The 17,600-nt window shown below is 50.3% G+C and overlaps 6 protein-coding genes across 6 annotated transcripts; 1 reads left to right on the top strand and 5 right to left on the bottom strand.

The window, feature by feature from the left end:
• Positions 1-165: 165 nt before the first annotated feature.
• ASPWEDRAFT_102984 (uncharacterized protein) lies at positions 166-1,284 on the top strand (the record flags this gene model as incomplete). The annotated part of the gene is made up of 2 exons (XM_040827528.1): positions 166-387; positions 451-1,284. 2 exons carry the CDS (start codon positions 166-168, stop codon positions 1,282-1,284), a joined length of 1,056 nt encoding a protein of 351 aa, XP_040692880.1.
• A 186-nt stretch (positions 1,285-1,470) lies between these two features.
• ASPWEDRAFT_104059 (actin-related protein 2/3 complex subunit 5 family protein) lies at positions 1,471-2,105 on the bottom strand (the record flags this gene model as incomplete). The annotated part of the gene is made up of 2 exons (XM_040827616.1): positions 1,471-1,693; positions 1,747-2,105. The coding sequence occupies 2 exons, from the start codon at positions 2,103-2,105 to the stop codon at positions 1,471-1,473; spliced, it is 582 nt and encodes a 193-aa protein (XP_040692879.1).
• A 796-nt stretch (positions 2,106-2,901) lies between these two features.
• On the bottom strand, positions 2,902-6,575 carry pmcB (putative calcium-translocating P-type ATPase(PMCA-type); the record flags this gene model as incomplete). Its single annotated transcript, XM_040837241.1, has 3 exons — positions 2,902-5,215; positions 5,272-5,702; positions 5,751-6,575. The coding sequence occupies 3 exons, from the start codon at positions 6,573-6,575 to the stop codon at positions 2,902-2,904; spliced, it is 3,570 nt and encodes a 1,189-aa protein (XP_040692878.1).
• A 1,723-nt stretch (positions 6,576-8,298) lies between these two features.
• ASPWEDRAFT_360214 (FAD binding domain protein) lies at positions 8,299-10,758 on the bottom strand. Its single transcript, XM_040834353.1, has 5 exons — positions 10,523-10,758; positions 9,850-10,441; positions 9,305-9,792; positions 9,169-9,255; positions 8,299-9,111 (listed from the first exon to the last, which is right to left on the bottom strand). Exons 1-5 carry the CDS (start codon positions 10,626-10,628, stop codon positions 8,561-8,563), a joined length of 1,824 nt encoding a protein of 607 aa, XP_040692877.1. The 5' UTR covers positions 10,629-10,758; the 3' UTR covers positions 8,299-8,560.
• ASPWEDRAFT_360359 (uncharacterized protein) lies at positions 10,759-13,222 on the bottom strand. The gene is made up of 2 exons (XM_040834358.1): positions 12,974-13,222; positions 10,759-12,920 (listed from the first exon to the last, which is right to left on the bottom strand). Exon 2 carries the CDS (start codon positions 12,818-12,820, stop codon positions 10,889-10,891), a length of 1,932 nt encoding a protein of 643 aa, XP_040692876.1. The 5' UTR covers positions 12,821-12,920; positions 12,974-13,222; the 3' UTR covers positions 10,759-10,888.
• Positions 13,223-14,498: 1,276 nt separating this feature from the next.
• On the bottom strand, positions 14,499-16,056 carry erg13 (hydroxymethylglutaryl-CoA synthase; the record flags this gene model as incomplete). The annotated part of the gene is made up of 4 exons (XM_040837240.1): positions 14,499-14,636; positions 14,691-15,769; positions 15,835-15,937; positions 16,000-16,056. The coding sequence occupies 4 exons, from the start codon at positions 16,054-16,056 to the stop codon at positions 14,499-14,501; spliced, it is 1,377 nt and encodes a 458-aa protein (XP_040692875.1).
• Between the last annotated feature and the right edge of the window lie 1,544 nt (positions 16,057-17,600).

The raw sequence follows: 17,600 nt of genomic DNA, 5'->3' as shown, positions 1-17,600 counted from the left end.
TCCGGCGACGTCAGAGAAAATAATCCATCAGTCGGCCGCATCCCGCCTGTCCAGCTCCCACCAGCTCCTCTTTTTTTCTTAATTTCTCTTCGAAATAAAATGCACTGATTTAGAACACAACAGCAGAAGAAGCCATCAGACGAATTATCACCAGACACAGCCGCAATGTCTCTTCGCCCTGTATTCCGTCGGGCGGTGCTTCCGCAGAGGGTTTTCGCCGCAACGAGAACCTATGCCAGCCAGAGCCCAGGGAACCCAGTATGGGAGGTCTTCAATCGCAAGGCGAAGCATATGCAAAAGGACCGCGCAGCTCAAAATGTCGAGGAGAGCCGGAAAGTGGATTATCTCAAGGACGAGGTGGCCATGCGGTTATGTGAACGGCTACTGGTAAGTCTGCGTCGAGCTCTATGGATAGGGAAATCTTTACTGACGCCCTTCTTCTACATAAAGGACATCAAGAGAGAATTCCCCAATGTGCTTGATCTAGGTGCCAACAGCTGCAACATCGCTCGTGCTCTGACGACATCGAACCCAGACCCGGACGCTCCATCCTCCCCGCCGCTGTCAGAACGCATTTCGAAATTAACCTGCGTCGATACCTCGCATGCTCTCCTCCACCGTGATGCCGAAATCCCTCTCGAAAACGAACTCGCCATCAAGCGCGAAGTGATCCCAAACCTGGAATCCCTCCCGTACGAGCCCAACAGCTTCGACGCCGTCCTCTCATCCCTGTCAATCCACTGGATCAATGATCTCCCATCGCTACTAGCGCAAGTGAATGACATCCTCAAACCAGATTGCCCTTTCATCGCGGCCATGTTCGGCGGTGATACTCTGTTTGAGCTCCGCACTTCGCTGCAGTTGGCCGATCTCGAGCGGAGGGGTGGTGTGAGTCCGCATGTCTCCCCACTGGCGGATGTGCGAGATGTCGGCGGACTGTTGAACAAGGCCGGATTCAAGATGCTCACGGTTGACGTGGAGGATATCGTGGTCGAGTTCCCTGATACGTTTGCCCTCATGCAGGACCTGCAGTCGATGGGAGAGAACAATGCCATCTTACACCGGGAGCTAGGTCCCATCTCGCGTGATGTGCTTTTGGCCAACGAGGCGATCTATCGCGAGCTGCATAAGGAGGAGGGATCGAGAGGAATTCCCGCGACGTTCAGACTGATCTACATGATTGGATGGAAGGAAGGAAAGGGCCAGGCCCAGCCGTTGCAGAGAGGCAGTGGTGAACTTAATCTTACAGACCTCCTCGGAGGTGGTGGTTTCGACAAACCATAGACTTGCAACCGTGTCAAACAATATGTATAATATGAAGTTAAATATAAAAAACGGATATCACACCCAGTAGGTCAGGTTCTAATCCAGGGACAAAAAAGACAAACGAAATGCGAATAACGACACGTCCTCATTCTATCTTTTCACATCTTTTTTGCCATATTCACATCCACAACCCGTTCCCTCAACTTAGACTGTCCTCCGGTCCGTCATCACACGAACAATCGACCCAGTGCCGGTAAGGTCGACCAACTTCTCATGCCAGCTCAGCAAAACACTCATTTGCGAACCGCTTCCTCCCTCGTTCATATTCCGGGACTGGATCTGGGAGAATCCGGTATTCTGCGGCGACACCGACTTGCGGGGCGACTGCGAACCGCTACTCGAAGCAGAGGAGGCCATTCCCTTGTAGCTATAGACAGTTAGGCTATCTGAAAAAAGAGTATAAGAGAAGGTAAAACTTACATATACTTCATCAAGCAGTCCGCCCGCTCTGCACCACCTTCTCCACCACACACACCCTCCAGCACTCTTGCCATCTCTCCCTGACGAATTCCCTGCAGAACATCCACGACAGAAGCCATGTGCACCTCCTTGGCACGGTCGTCTCCGCCCAACGGCGCCGTGTCGAGAACGTATCGCAGCGCCCCCTCGGCATCACCGCCGCGGAGCAACTGGCGGACTTGGTTTGCGACGTTGGCGGCGCCGCTGGATGTCGTGGGCTCGGGAAGAGTGGGAGGGAGAAGTGTGTCCATGGGGAAGTTGCTGGATGACTCGGGGTCGAGCACATCGATGTTGATTGTGCGGTAGTTGATTTGTGACATGTTGGGTGGTGGTTGCACCGATTAGGTGAGTCTCAGGGGAAGGTACGAGTTGTGAAGAGAGTCGTAGGTAAAATAGTGGGTGTGTGTTCAACGATCGAAGACTATATTGTTAATTAGCCACATAGCAAGAAAATCGAGGTTGAAGCAGGCTGTAGTTTACCCAGTCCGATGTCGAAGCGGGGAGATGTAAGGTGACGTGATGCAAGATTGACTGCAGTGTTGGAGGAAGTAAGATTCCTGTCCGGTGGGAAGAAATAGAGGATTTTATAAGAGTGCTTTTGTCTCCGACTTAAGCACGATGACAAGGCAGAAGATGGATGAATTGAGCTGGAGGGCGTGGATCGTCGAGAGTCAACATAGACGGGGAGATGCAAGCTGGTGGTTGCGGGCGGTGCGGAGAGGCAGTGGCTGCCTGGGAGCCTCAGGCATAGCTGTATACTTCTACTTTTACTTCAATTCGACAAAGACAAAAGAACAATTCAGAGTAAAATTCGATAAAGGTCCATGTTTTTGTATCCCCTGATTCGCTTCTAACTATTCGCTCAAAGTATACATGCATTAATATTTCCAAATCCAAAATCCACGCTTATTAAAACAATCCAAAAAACAACACCAAGAAGCCATGCTATACCAAAAACAATAAAATGCAAAGACATTAACCGCCAGCCCATCCTTCCCATATGTGTATCAGTATACAAAATCTAGATCGTTAAAAAATCACGTATATATGTACAAAGTGACCTTCTAGAGCCATCAAAGGCAATATGTATAGTCACTGTCGTATGAAAGTGTCGTATTAAGATGTCGTTATAGTAATGGGAGGCACAGTGACAGGAGTCATGGGTGCCTCCGGAGTTCGCTTTCGGTCGAGGTCCAAGTCAGCCAAAACCGCAGCCTCTTCGTCAGACGTGTTGATTTCTCTCTTTGGTTCGCGATGTAGGGCGCGTTTGGCAGGTCGGAAAGCAGCTTTGAATCCCTTCCCGACGAGGCCAAAGGCTTTGAAGATAGGCTTCAAAATGAAGTTCACAGCCCCGACAGCAGCGTTGAAAATAACTGCAAAGTAAGAGTCGGGAATAAGGCGGAGGACGACAGCCCAAGGAAGACAGCAGATGGAACAGACGATGCAGATCGCCCACTGAACTCCATTGAGCGGAGTGACGCTAAAGGCAGCACCTCCGACGAAAACGATCATGATTTGACCAGCAATCATGATGCAGTTGATACCAAGGAACCAGTAGTTCTTGAACATTCCCTCGAAGATGTTGAACCGGTTGTCAAGTCGTCGGTTGTTGAACTCGTTGAAGATTTGCATCCACACAAAGGTGTTGAAAACAATTGTATCCAGCTCTTTCTGCGCGTTGTCCGCGCTCAGTTGGCTTCCGAGGATTTTGCTACCGCCAAAGTAAAGCATGAAAGTGATAGCAAGTTGGTAAACAGCTTGTCCGAGAATCATCTTCCACATGGTCATTGTGAACAGAGGGGCACTTTTAGGAACGGGCTTCCGGTCGAGGATGCTTTCAGTAGGTGCGTCAGTTGCAAGGGCAAGAGCAGCAAAGGTATCCATGATCAGGTTGACCCAAAGCAGTTGCACAGCGCTCAGAACACTCTCGTTGCTGCTGCTAGCGAGCGACGAAACGACTGTGAGCATGACAGCTGTGATGTTGACGGTGATTTGGAACTGTAGAAACTTGGCGACGGCATCATTAACTGCCCGACCCCAAGCAATTGCAGTGACAATAGACTTGAAGTTGTCGTCGAGAAGAATGATAGAACTGGCTTCTTTGGCGACTTCCGTGCCAGCAATTCCCATGGAAAAGCCAACATCGGCTGTCTTCAAAGCAGGGCCATCGTTGGTACCATCTCCTGTGACTGCCACCGTCTCACCCAGTTTCTTAAGACGTTCCACCAGAATGCGTTTATCCTCTGGCGAAGACCGAGCCAGGACTTGAAGGCGAGGGATGACCTCATCCATTTCCTGGTCCGACAGCTGGCGGAATCTGGGGCCCTCCATGACAATTCCATCATCAGTCTTGATGCCACAAGATGATGCGATCGCAGAGGCTGTTGCTAAGTTGTCACCAGTAACCATCTTGACCTGAACACCAGCAACATGGCACTTCTTGATGGCAGGAGGCACTTCAGGTCTGAGGGGATCCTGGATACCCACAACTCCAACCCAGGTCATATCACGGAAGATATCCTCGAACTTGGCTGTCTGAAGGTCATCTTCCAAGGTCTGGGCATGCATGGGAGGCCAGCTTGGAAAGTCTCGATAGACCATGCCGATTGTTCGAAGAGACTTTTCAGCGTATGAATTGACGGTGTTGAGCATCATCTGCCTGTCCTTTTCGGAGAACTGGTCGATGACGACACGGCTAGCCGATGTCTCCATTTCGGCCACTTTTGTCGAGCAAGCCCCGACCATGATTTCAGCAGCTCCCTTGACAAGGAGACGATAGCCTGTTGTGGGTTCGCGGTATACCACGCCCATACACTTGCGGGCGGAATCGAAGGGAATCAACTGAACAATCTCCGAGGAAGCACGCTCTGTGGCCACATCCATGCCCAGGTAGTCCCGAGCCAGTTGCAGCAATGCCACTTCCGTTTTGCTTCCAATGAATTCTTTAGCTCCATCCTTTTCGCCCTCAAATGCCGTAGAGTTCAAGGCAATGCTCTTGACAATCAAGTCCCGTACTGCCTTGGAGCATTGCTTGAAGACCTCAGAGACAGTCACCGTGGCATCAGGGGCATCATCACTTGGATCTTGGCTGAAGCTCTTGTTGGAGCCCCAGGTGCCAGCGACAACTGTCATTTTATTCTGGGTCAGAGTTCCGGTCTTGTCCGAGCAAATCACAGTTGCGTTGCCCATTGTTTCACAGGCACGAAGGACGCGGACCAAGTTGTTTTCCTTGACCATCCGTGTCGTGGCAAAAGCAAGAGCAAGTGTGACAGCCAGTGGAAGCCCCTCTGGGATTGCAACAACAATCACAGTGACGGCGACAATGAGAATATCGACAAATTCCTTTCCCTTGACCGCAGGAGTGTCAGTGTTTCCTGGGAGCTGGGCAAGGAATCGAATGAGCAAAGCGAAGAACAAGGCGATCGCGGCACTGGGTGATGAGGTTAGCCAGTAATCCAAATAGCAAAATTGTCAAAGTAATCTTACCCTGAGCCCAAATATCCAATCCAATCAGCCAGTTTTCCGAGTTTGGCCTGAAGCGGGGTGGGATCGTTCGACTCTTGCAGCGACAGCAAGATGCGGCCGTAAGATGAATAGGGACCAACACTGGTGACCAGGTAGGTTCCAACGCCTTCGAGAACCTTACCACCCGAGATCATGAAGGGGTCCAGCTTCCTTTGGGCGGTTCCATTGTTGATCCGTTGCCAAACTTCATGTCCGCTGGTCTTCTTCATCTGATCGGATTCTCCAGTGGCGGAAGACTCATCACACTTGACACCATGGCCAGAGATGAGAATACCATCTGCCGGGATGGCATCACCTGGTTCAAGATGAAGAACATCACCGACCGTGATATCGTAAACGGAGATCATAGCATCCTTGCCCGAGCGGACAGCCTTGACCTCTCGGTCACTGTTCTATAGAAGTTAGATAATAGTCAGAGAACATTGACAGAGAGTACTTACTCGCTTGTTGAGTTTGGCAAATTGCCTTTCCTTTTGCCAGTCATTTGCAGCAGTGACGATAGTGACAATCAAGATAGCCACGCAGATAGCAACACCTTCGATCCAGTCAACACCATGCCCAGCACTCACTGTCTCATAGATACCCAGAGACAGCGAGACGACGGCAGCGATGGTCAGCAGGATGATAATCTTATCGTTATAAGCGAGCCAGAACAGTTTCAGAATGCCGGTTGTCTTCCGGGCTGGTAATCTATTCTGACTGAAAACTCGGATGCGGTCCTCGAACTGGGAATCGGTTGCTGTTGGCGGTGTATCAACATGAGCCGGCTGAGCATCCATAGAAGCCTGCTTCAAAGATGTTGCCTCTTCAAACCCAACACTGCCCTCCAGACGTGACTCATCTATCGACAAACCCGATGTCAAGTCCGTCCGCAACCCACGCTCCAACCCACGCATGCCTCCCAGTGCTTGAAAGGCAGCCAGGGACTTAGGGTTCAACATCTTGTTCAACTGCCCGGGCGAGAAAGCAAACTTGTTATTCTCCACATGGAAGTCATTCTCATTTCGAGGATCTGGGCGTAGAGCTTCTGATACGGAGACGTCGTCGATGTCTTCCCTGGGATCTTCCGAAATCATAGGTTCTTTGGGGCATTCTGAAACGGCTTCTGAGTTCGCTCTTGATCTGGTGATGGTGTCGGCACACGAGTTGAATGAGCCTGATCTCGATCGTAACGTCTCTCCGTCCAGAGACTGAGATGCCCGGTGCGATGGGTGAAACGGTGCATTCTGGACCGTCAGCCGGCTTGTATCCGGATTCAAAGCCATATCTGGTGATAAAGATGGGTGCTCTGATGATGGAGATGGGGGTGATAATGATGATGAGATGGCTGGCTGCCCAACCCCGACTGAAAGAGGTGGATGCTGCTCACAAACGTCAGCAAGGACATTCGTATTGTCCTGTTTGATGACCCGGGCACATACCTCGTTATCCGAAGGCTCCGTCGAGGGATTTAAGAACATGTCTTGATGGTTTTCGTTTGGAGTCGCCATGGATGCGACCGACAAACGTGTGGGCTTAACAGGTAAAGAAAAGAGTGGTGATGAAATAAATCAAAGTATTATTCCTTAATTACTAGCATAAAACGTGCGCAAGCAGCGGGGATAAAGGACTCCTTTCTTTTGTATGGTGGAGGGAGGCTGTGTCGGCGAATTGCCTCTCAAAAAGTATATTGGATGCGATATGATAATTCCTTTTTTTTTCCCTCGCAAAGCACAGACTATGCCAAGTAGACAATTAAAAAACATAGTAATAGAGAGCAATAGTATGCCCACAATTACAGCGTAAAGCATACGGTGAGGTGGGAATCCCTCGGGTAGCGTTCTCTACCTTTTGCACAGCCTCCTTCTTGTGTCAGATCTGCAAAATAGCCAATCCCCAGCAAAGGGGTAGTTACCTCCAAGAGTTGCCGACTCCTTAACGCGTCCTGACTCGCCAGTAAGACGTGGAACTCGTAAAAGAAATTGCCATCAAGGCGAGACAGTGGGTTTGCGTGCGAGGCTGTAGGCGCCGAGGTCATCCTTCCCCCCCGAGTCCAATTGTCTAGATTCCTCATTTCTTCAAGGAAGCGCCTGCAAAAGACATCTTCAAACATTCCTAAACGCGGGGAGACCAACCGGAGGCCGGCGGTTCCATAGCCATCATTTTTTCAAGTGGAGTGAAGCATCAAACCAGTTGCTGTCGAGACGATGATTTGCCGCCGTAAAATGGGTTGCTCGAAAGTCAGTGTAAGATGAAATGTGGGTTGATAGAGTGCTGCGCCTCGTTGCCAATCGCCAATAGAAAATAGGCTTTTCCGCTGGTCCGCATCTTTATTGATGATTGCTCCATCCATGAAGCTCAGGAGCTAGGGTGATTGGCAAGCTGCCTGGTTCTGCATATGTTGCGCGACGATCAAAATGATGATTGTTCCACATGCTTTGTTCATCGCCGTCTGGTGGGCCGTGGACACCTTTGCTGTGCCACACAGTGTGGCGCAACATCGCAACGTGTGGCTGATGCCTCTGAGGCTGTATGTAGTAATGACACAGGATGGCTGCGAGAGCTGTCACGATCCAGATCTGCTCGTCATCGCCATGATTGTCACTTGCAAGACAGGCTCCAGAGTTACATGGTATTCCACAATTGAGGCTGGTGAGAAACCAACTGTTCTGCTAGGCGAAGGCGAACCTTGGTCATCGTTAGCTGAACCCGTCATCGGGAGAAAAGAGAGGAGGCTTAGAAGTTAATATTCACCGCATGATTGGAAAAGGGTGGGAGGATTAGAAATGAGGTGGATATAAAGCTGATGAAGCTGTGGAGGCGAAGGATGAGGATGATGTTCTGGGAGAAAAAAAGGAAGAAGTCGTGCGAGGAAGAGAAGTCGAGAAGCCGTTGGCGAGGCTGTAGGCAACATGATTATACCTACTGTACTGTAACGTATGTACATTACGTGTCTTAATACGTAAATATAGTGCGTATTAACGGTATTCCTAAAATATGTAATTACATAACATACAAAGTATACCACTTATCTCGATTTCCACGAACCTCTTCTGTGGCTTGACTTGGCTGTCTCGATTATTGATGCTAATTTACTGAAGGATAATGCTCAGTCATATTCACCCGTCATTGGGCCCAACACTATCCCGTATTTCTAGGCAAGAGACGGGGTGGAATACTCTAATCGAGTTGGCATTAATCATAGCTAGCTACCTTACCTACTTGGGTAGGTAGTATAGAGTCATGGCACTTGTTTCAAAGCATCAATGCGCTACAAACTCACATCCAATCCGGCATATCGATTCCCAAACCCACAAAAACACTCTTTGGAAAATTCCATTCCGTCATCCTCCTCCACTTCCTTTCTCCCCAACACCTCGTCCATCCCCCAAGCAATCCTCTCGGCTCCCGTCCTCGCTCCCTCTAGATTGGGTGCTCCAGGTCCAAGCCTCAATGCCCCGAGCCTTCCTGTTACGAAAAGAGGCAGCCCGGGTCGCCACATGAGATCGTCTGTCACACAGGGGAGACCCCCTTTGGTCTCGATGGGATAGTCCCGGTTCATGCTTTGCAAGAGCGGGAGCTCGTTTACATCTGCCTGAATCCCTGTGGCGAAGTAAATATAGTCCATCGGAGGTAAATCAGGGATTGGGGGGTCGGTGGTGAGACGCCAGGTTTGGGAGGCTGGGCAGTATTTTCTATCCACGATGACTGTGCGGGTGTGGATGGAGGCCCGGTGACGGGCGGCATGATGCTTGACAATTTTCTGGTAGCGTGGGGTGATGCTGCCGCCATTTCTGGCTGTTTTGATCATTTCCAGGCGTTCTGGTTCGGTCAGTCTCTTTTCATGGCTGTGCAAATAGTTGGGTGGATGCGCTGTACCTTCGTCAGTGTCTGCTGACCAAAAGACTGCTTTTTCGTAGTTTTTGAATTTGCCCATCCAGGTCAGGTCGATATCGAAATGTTTCACTGTATCGTCAGTATCACTGCAGGTGAATAGGCTTCATGAAAGGCTCACCCTTGAAATCAGATCTCATCAAAAACCACACCTTGCTTACACCCTTCCGGATGGCCATATCCACAATCTGCGCAGATGACAGTCCACCCCCAACCACCATCACATTCGTCTCTTGTCGCTGTTGAATCTTCCTCTTGACATTCATGCTCGGAAATGACCGGATCTCCGAGCTGTGACAGCCACCATTCTTCTCCTCTTCAGACAGTGGGAATGGAAGGATCTTCGTCGTCCCTGGTCCGATGGCTAATACTGTCGTCCGGCTGTAGAATCGGCTCCCATCGGACGCGGTCACGGTGAATATCTTCTCTGATGGGGAGAGGTCTGGATGGTAATCGTATACGATGTCTGTGACTTCCCGTTGGAGAACCTTGCCTGGACGGTCGAGTTTATATCGGGATATAATAGAAGCACAGTAATCAGCAAAGAGGTCGGTAGAGGGAGAGAAGTAATCTTTTCGGTCTCGTTCATCGATTTCCTGCCCTATTGTTCTTTATCAGGTAGGTCAGTATTAAGGTCATCTAACATAGAAGGAGAAAAGGACTCACTGCTTCGACCTCTGCTTCTTCTTCTTCTTATGCTTGCTCATCTCCTTCCCTACACAATTCGGTATCTCCCATAAATCCTTCTCCCGCCCAGTCTCCTGAGTATACGCAAGCATCCCATCCCGATCCCCAGGATCAGGATGAAAGAACATCGGACTACGCAACTGTGCAATCTCCAACGTCTTGAAAGCCCGATTCCACCGCTCCAGAAACCTATCTCCCGTTCCGTCCAAGACAAGGGTAGACAGCGAAGCTGGGCTATCTATCGAGTCATCCGATTCATCCGAGGAACCCGCCGATGATGCCAACGACGGTGTTGATTCTGTCGATATAGAAGAGACGCTGCGTGTGCGGGCGTTGTCGCCGGCATTCGGTTGCCATTTGTCTGCTTTCACGCTGTTGAGTTTGTGGTGGCGGGCTTGGACGAGGGCCATTCGGCCGCTGTGTTTGCTAATCCAGTGGTAGCGCTGGTGTTCTTCGTCTGTGAACATGGCTGAGGGTGTTTCTTCGTTGAGGCGTGCTGCGACGGCCAGGCCGCAGGGCCCGGCGCCGATGATGAGGACATCGAGCAGGTCTGGGAAAGTGGTTGGTTTTTCTGGCATTTTTTCGATGTTAGATTAAGTCTGAGATATGATTAGGTTAATTTGACATTGAAGATAGTGATATTTTTTCTTACCTGCTGCTTTATACCTACATAGTACATCACTCGACCACCCAGGTACTTGGATCCCAAGGTCCTTGGTTACCTGTTGAGTACATTGATTGACACTTACATTTCTCATTGGGGACCTTGGGGATAGATGATGTGTGACACAGTCTTAAGATGAAGATCAGTATCAGATAACTCTGAGCAATAGAATGAGAATGAAGTTGTAAGAATTCTCTGTCCAGATACCCCGTAAATGCAACATGGCCAGTACTCCGTATACACAGTACGCTCCAAACAAAGAAACAATGTAAAAGGAAAGAAATTATATTACTATTCAAACAAAGGGTCCCGAAAGAGAATTAGTAATTTAAGAAAGAAAAATATCATCCAGAATCATTTATGCCATTTTTTTGGCCTCGGTTCCACGGCCACATTCACTTTGGTACGAGGCACTCCTCCACCCTCGCGTCGATGCCATGCATCTTGAGGCCATACCCACCCCCGTACTCTCTTGGCATCGCGCCGCTCGCCAATCTGCGGCTGCGGGATCCATTTGTCCTTTTCTTCTGGGAGGATACGTTGGCGGGTTAATGCCCCCGGTCCGCCGACGTTGAGGTGAGCGGATGGTTGTGATGGCAATGGCACGGATTTGGAAAGCATCAGCAGGAAATACAGCGCCAGGCTGGCAGTCATGGGCACGTCAAGAGCCTCTGCTACTGAAGATGCTGGGGATTGGCTGCGGGAGTAGGAACCGTCGCTGGACGGTGTGGAGGGGTCGGTGAAAGCGTAGTGATGGTCTGAAGGCGGTCGTGCGTCTCCTCCAAATGCCGTCTTGGTCGGGATCGGGGCGGATATCTCCAGGTATCCAAAGTAGGGCACGTCGTCGCCATCGTCACACCCGGCTCGCACGCACACCAGCTCGATTTCGGTCATGATGAAGCCATACCGGCAGGAGTGTTCGCGCATGCACCGTTGCAAGTGTGCCAGGCCGTTCAGATATTCCACGCGCCGGTGAGGCGCTTCATTGCGCATTCCTGTGTTCCAGCGATCGAAGCTCTTGACCACACCAACCAGACGCCCGCGGGGCAGCCCTGAGCTCGTCCGCTCCGTATCCGATGCATAGTTGGCCAAGAAGTGCGGTCCTCCATAGTTCTTGTTACCGGGGGTGCGCATGTTTGGTGCAGGGTAGAGTCTGAGGTGATCAGGGCCTTGAGATACTGCCAGGGCAGCATTCACGCGGGGAGCGTAGATGTCCCGGATAAGACCGACCAATGCCGGTTCGGATTCCGGGGCTAGAGAAGAGCTTGGAACCATGACGGGTGGAGTGAGGTGCGAAGGGATTTCCGTCTTCAGAAGCTTGGTGAGTCCATTGATTGCGTTGAATGTCGGGAGAGAGAAAGATTTCCAGCTGCGCAGGTTCCGAATATCCCACCAAAAGTAGTCGTGAAGGCCTCGAGTCGGAACAACACTCACGTTGCGTACTAGGTTGATAGCCTGAGTTGGTCCAGTCAGGTATGATAACAGAGTAGTGGAAGTGGATGGAGGAGCTGCTTCATCAACATGGTGGACAAGACCGACGGGAGAGTGCTGTGCGCTCGAGGACCGGGAGTAACTGTACTGGGGGGTTGAGATAGCAAACGGAGCCGGGGTTTGCGACGGACCCCGGGGGCGTTGGACTGGCTCGAGCGGAGGGGACTGTGAGTAGGACGGGTATACGATGATATTGGGAGTGATTGGTGCCGTGGGAGAGGCTTGCGGTGGAGAAATGTATTTGGGAAGTTGCCGGTAGGTTGGATATCCATATCGGCCCAGAGTCGCTTCGTCAACACTAGAGCCGGAGCCAGATCGAGAGTGTCCGCCAGAGGCCTTGCGCTTGACTGATGGCGTGATACTCACGGGAGACGATAGCGCTGAGCCATTGCAGGAGCTGTACACCGAGTTGGTTGAAATAGGAGAAACAAGAGGCAAGCAATCCGCGGGCTCCATAATGTTGTGCTGAACAGGTGGACGACTGGACGGGTATGGAACAAAGCCTGGAGGGTTTCTGGTGTTGGACAAGACTCGACGGTGGCGCTGCGGTCCACCGGTAGACACGGGCTCAACCACCACATCCTGGAGTCGAATCTTGGGAAGAAGGGCCGGTCCGTGGTGATGACGAGGTGGAGACCTAGGGCTTGTAGCGGAGGTGGCCACAGACCATGGTGAAGAGTCGTTTGAGTATATAGATGAATCGGAGGCGCTGCGACAATGACCAACTCCAAGGAGCTCCCCCAATTGGGCACCCGGGGGTGTTGTCGGCCGGTAGTAGGAATATTCCAAAGACATGATGTCAATTGGCAAAGACAAGATATAAAAGACAAAAATGTATCGCTAGGTAAGACCCTTATTGGAAGTACCAGCTTCCCGCGATGTGTCAAGGCGATATCTATCAACGGTAAGCAAAGGCAACAAAGCATATAGATGAAGAGGAAGACATACAACAATGTTCGAGATGATCAAGCTATCTCAATTGAAACATAATCGAACTCTGCCTGATGTATCCAGATGGACGAAACACTTGGATATTAAATGTTTCTGGATGAGAAGCCCCAAGCAGATGAAGAAGTGCCGGGTAGCCCTGTAGCCCTGTAGCCAAAATAACATGAAACATGGAGAAAAGCTCCATCGTGACGCCAAAATCACTAGCCTGATTTTTTGCAGAGGTCCAGGATAGAAACATCATACTACTACATTGCGATAACACACGCAAAACAAACGAACTGCCGATTGCATCTGCGATGGAGTTGCGTGCAGCGAAACACGCCAAAGCTCGCGACCCGGGGGGATGGAGCCAGGGCAAGCAGGGTGCGTTTCAAACTATCGCGCGTCAAGATTGTTGCTATATTTTGCATCTTCTTGGGTTTCTTCAGTTAAGCCCATGGCGGATCGTCGGGAAATCGTTCTGGGGAGGGGATAGCTTGCATGCAGGTCCCAAAGAAAGAGATCTATATTCGGAAGCAACTTGTGTTTTGAACTATTCTGGGGGGTATGGTATGGTGGAATGAAGAAAAGACCCATCTGTCACTGTCAGAAAAGCGTCACGCCTGGGATCTTCATCAGTTCGGCGGCAAAGCAGATAGGTAAAAATAACCACCTCGACATACCGTGATGGGTGCGTGGCAGAGGGGAGTTGAGCAGGGCGTCATCTCGGGCCGCGGCGGGACAGGGCTTAATGCGACGGCCACTGCTGCTCGGGACAGCGTGCGAATACCAGGAACCAAATCAGCGGTTGCGATAGTTTCAAGATTGCGATCTATTCTAAGAATAATCATCGCGCAGATGGAGAGGGATCGATGAATGAGAGCCGGCGATGGGTCGCAATACGCGCCGACCATCCCCGTCGGCGTCACGCTCGCACATCAACACCATTGACGATTTGTCCGTGGGACGTGGGGATAAATGAAGATCAGATTCTGATTGGCTTGGCTTTTTTGTGAAACGGACAAATCAATTTAGAATTGGAAAAGAAATTCTGTCGATATGCGCGTGGGAAATGGATGAGGGGAAAGAAAAGGAAAAAAGAGGAAGAGAAAAGACGTCAGAAGTTGAGGTGATGTGCTATTCTTGGACTGTCGCTGTTTCACCTTTGGATCTTCTGCTTAAAATGGCTTTCATCAGAAGTCTAAGTCTATTCTTGCTTGCAGAAAATATTTATCATGTAAGATCATCAATTGATTAGATTAATAACAATAAGAAAGACTAAATCCCGTTATTTTCATAAAACCCGAAAGCATTCCAGCTGCTCATGACAAGATGCCAACCTTCTCCCTCTGAGAAGATATCAAAACCGGCATCGAAAATAACAAAAACAAACCAGAGGATTATCCGCTGCAACTCATTCGCTCTATGAAGACGGCGAAACGCAAAGAACGAGATGCAGGAGGGAATCTAATGAACCGTCTAAAAGGTGGTCATGTCCAAGGGTGTAAAAGCAAAGAAACGCCCATCAAGTGCTTGCACTTGTTTATGCCTTAATGTCGTACTGTCGTCGGAACATGTCATCGACCTCGGTGAGGTAGTAGGTACCGGGGACAATGGTCTCGGGGTTGCCCACGGGCTTGAAGTTCTTTTTCAAGTGGGCGTGCTCACGCAGGATGCACATCTGGGATTAAATGTTAGCTTGAGTGTACTAAACATTGAATGCGGGGAATCTTACATCATCGTAGGCCTGGGGAGGCAGAACGGTTCTAGCGTCGAGACGCTTGTGGAGGTCGAGCTTCTCGGCCATGTAGGAAACATCGCCAACAATCTTGGCGCTGAACAGAGAGCTGGCAAGACCACTTCCGTAGCTGAAGAGACCAATGCGCTTGGGCTGAGCAGGGTCGAAAGTGACGTTGGAGAGCAAGCTGGCCAAGCCGGCGTAGACGGTAGCGGTGTACATGTTACCGCAGAGAGTGGCAACATCGAGAGCAGGCTTGACACGGTCACCGAAACGCTTCTTGGTGAGACCCATGAAGGTCTTCTCGACGTTCTTGTCGGTCAGGGACTTGTTGTAGTCCATGTCACGCAGCTCCGCGGCGACCTCGGCGAAAGCGGGGTGGGTGGGGTTGGCAAGGTAGTCGTTGTAGAGCATGCGGCCGAAAGACTTCTGCACGAGCTTACAGGTAGGGGCGTGGAAGCACATGTAGTCAAAACGGTCAAGAGCAGTCTTAGACTCGTCCAGAACACCGTTGGTTCCGTTCTGGGTCTTTTCCTTGAGGGTCTGCTCGCGAGTGCCGTAGGCCTTGTAGCAGGCGTCAACGGCCTCGGTGTAGCAACGGAGAGAGAAGTGGCCATCGACAACGGGGTACTCGCTGGCAAGGTCGGGCTTGAAGAAGTCGTAGGCGTGGGTGACGTAGGAGGCACGGAGACCAGGCTCGAAGACAATGGGGGCGTCAGGGCCGATCAGCATGGCAACACATCCAGCACCACCAGTAGGGCGAGCAGCACCCTTGGCGTAGAGAGCAATGTCACCGCAAACAACAACGGCATCACGGCCGTCCCAAGCAGAGGACTCGACCCAGTTGATGCTGTTGAAGACAGCGTTGGTACCACCATAGCAGGCATTGACATTGTCAACACCCTCAACGTTTGTGTTTCCGTGGGGAGCAAACAGCTGCATCAAGACCGACTTGACGGACTTGGACTTGTCGAGGAGGGTCTCGGTGCCAACCTCGAGGCGGCCGACGGACTTGGGGTCGACGTTGTACTTCTTGAGGAGGGAGGAAAGGGTGGTCAGGGCCATGGAGTAGATGTCTGCAAAAATAGAGAATGTCAGCGGTGCCCCTGAAGACTCGGGACGAAAAACAGTGTCCACATACCCTCACGGTCATCGGCGAAGCTCATCTTGGTCTGACCAAGACCAATGGTGTATTTACCCTCACCAACGCCATCGAACTTTTCCAACTCAGCCTGGTCAACGCACTATAGAAATCAACCACATTAGTACACCTGTGAAGCAGACCGAGAACCCAGAGCACCCATACCTGGCTGGGGAAGTAGACCTCAATGGCCTTGATACCAATGTTCTGGGGACGAGACATGGTGGCGGTGTGGAGGAGATAAACACAAGAACTTTTGAAAGAATTAAGTAAAGAAGTAAAAGAGAGAGGGTATAATTAAAGAAGATGGACAAGAGAGAGAAAGAGAAAACGAGAGGTGAAGGAGGATAGTTAAATACTTATTCTCGGGGGTCTGTTTTTTTAATTTTTTTTTATTAGACGAGGGGCAACGAGAGCCCCTGCTCCGGGTGGGTTAATTAGAGTCTGGTTACTCTGGTTCGTTATGTGGACCACCAGGCACAAAAGAGCAGCAGAACAGATCATCCACTGCCAATCGGAAGACGAATGTAATAGTGCCTTTTGAAGCTGTCGATCTATTGTCGTTATGGCCCTGTTTCTTTGTTGTTCCTACAGGACGTTGGCCGACGTGGTGTAACGGAGAGGGATAGGATCTATATCGTAGTTTGTATACTACCTCCAGGCCAGACAGGGAATACAGTCTCTGTTACCGTTCAATTGGTCTAAATGATGCTGATGATCGTCTGCAATGGGATTGATTGATTTGTTTGAATCCTGGCTTCCTCACACCGACTGTTGGCCATATCTAGATGTCCACCGCGATCTATACAACACAGCAATGGACACGAGATGGACCAGCCAACGCAGTCAGGATTCCACTAATTTTTTTTCGAATATCGCAATGGTCCAAACTCGTTCTGGCTGCAACGATCAGCATCATCATTCATTTCCATTCGCCCGTGGATGGGTTGGGGAGAAAAAGGGGAATGCCACATCTGACGGTTCTTCCTTGGTACTGGATATACACTGTAGTTATCATCATTCTCTCGCCTCACGCGTTACAGCATCCAGTGGGTCGGGCTGCTACTAGTTGCAAGATGAATTGGTATTTCTGAGATCGTGGATACCAGCCCATGCAGATTGTCATTAATGGACCAGTTGAAGTGGTTGGTATTCCTATGTGAGGGTGATTCGTGTGTGGTGGACGGTGGTGTTGTATCTACATGCAGTGATGTCGATAGCTACTCCAACACTGCTCAATTCTTTTATCTCCCCCATTTTCAATGCTAACTATTATGTAGAGCACTAGAGTACCCATTTATTATCTGCATAATGAATAATTCATCATATTCTCCTACTGATGATGTGAGCGGTCTCCAACCTACGGAGTACATACCATCACCTCCATCTACTCCATCATACTTGGTATCCCCGCCACATCGGCCGAGCCCGACTTTCTTCCTCTCCAACCATCAGGAACCGACCCTTTTCGGCCTCATCGCCTGTCAAACTGGCGATATCGGATGATTCTTCTTTTCTTCTCATCCACTCATCTGAAACATTGTCCTTGGAAGGAAAGACCGAGAGAATAATCAATCTTATCTTGTGGATCTGCCCTGATCCTGTATGGCTTCATAGACGAGGTTGACACCCTCTCCGCCATGGCTCCGTATCATTATGGATCTATCGTTCCTGGTCATTCCCGATTCTATCCTTTTGGTTTTCTTTGTCCGAATATGGATATTTAATCGGATTGCTTCGGACTTGGTTGCAGAATTTGGTTATGC

The sequence above is a fragment of the Aspergillus wentii genome (assembly GCF_001890725.1).
Source record: "Aspergillus wentii DTO 134E9 unplaced genomic scaffold ASPWEscaffold_2, whole genome shotgun sequence".
Taxonomy (NCBI): domain Eukaryota; kingdom Fungi; phylum Ascomycota; class Eurotiomycetes; order Eurotiales; family Aspergillaceae; genus Aspergillus; species Aspergillus wentii.
The sequence above is the reverse complement of the archived record's forward strand: the minus strand, read 5'-3'. Positions and strand labels throughout refer to the sequence as shown.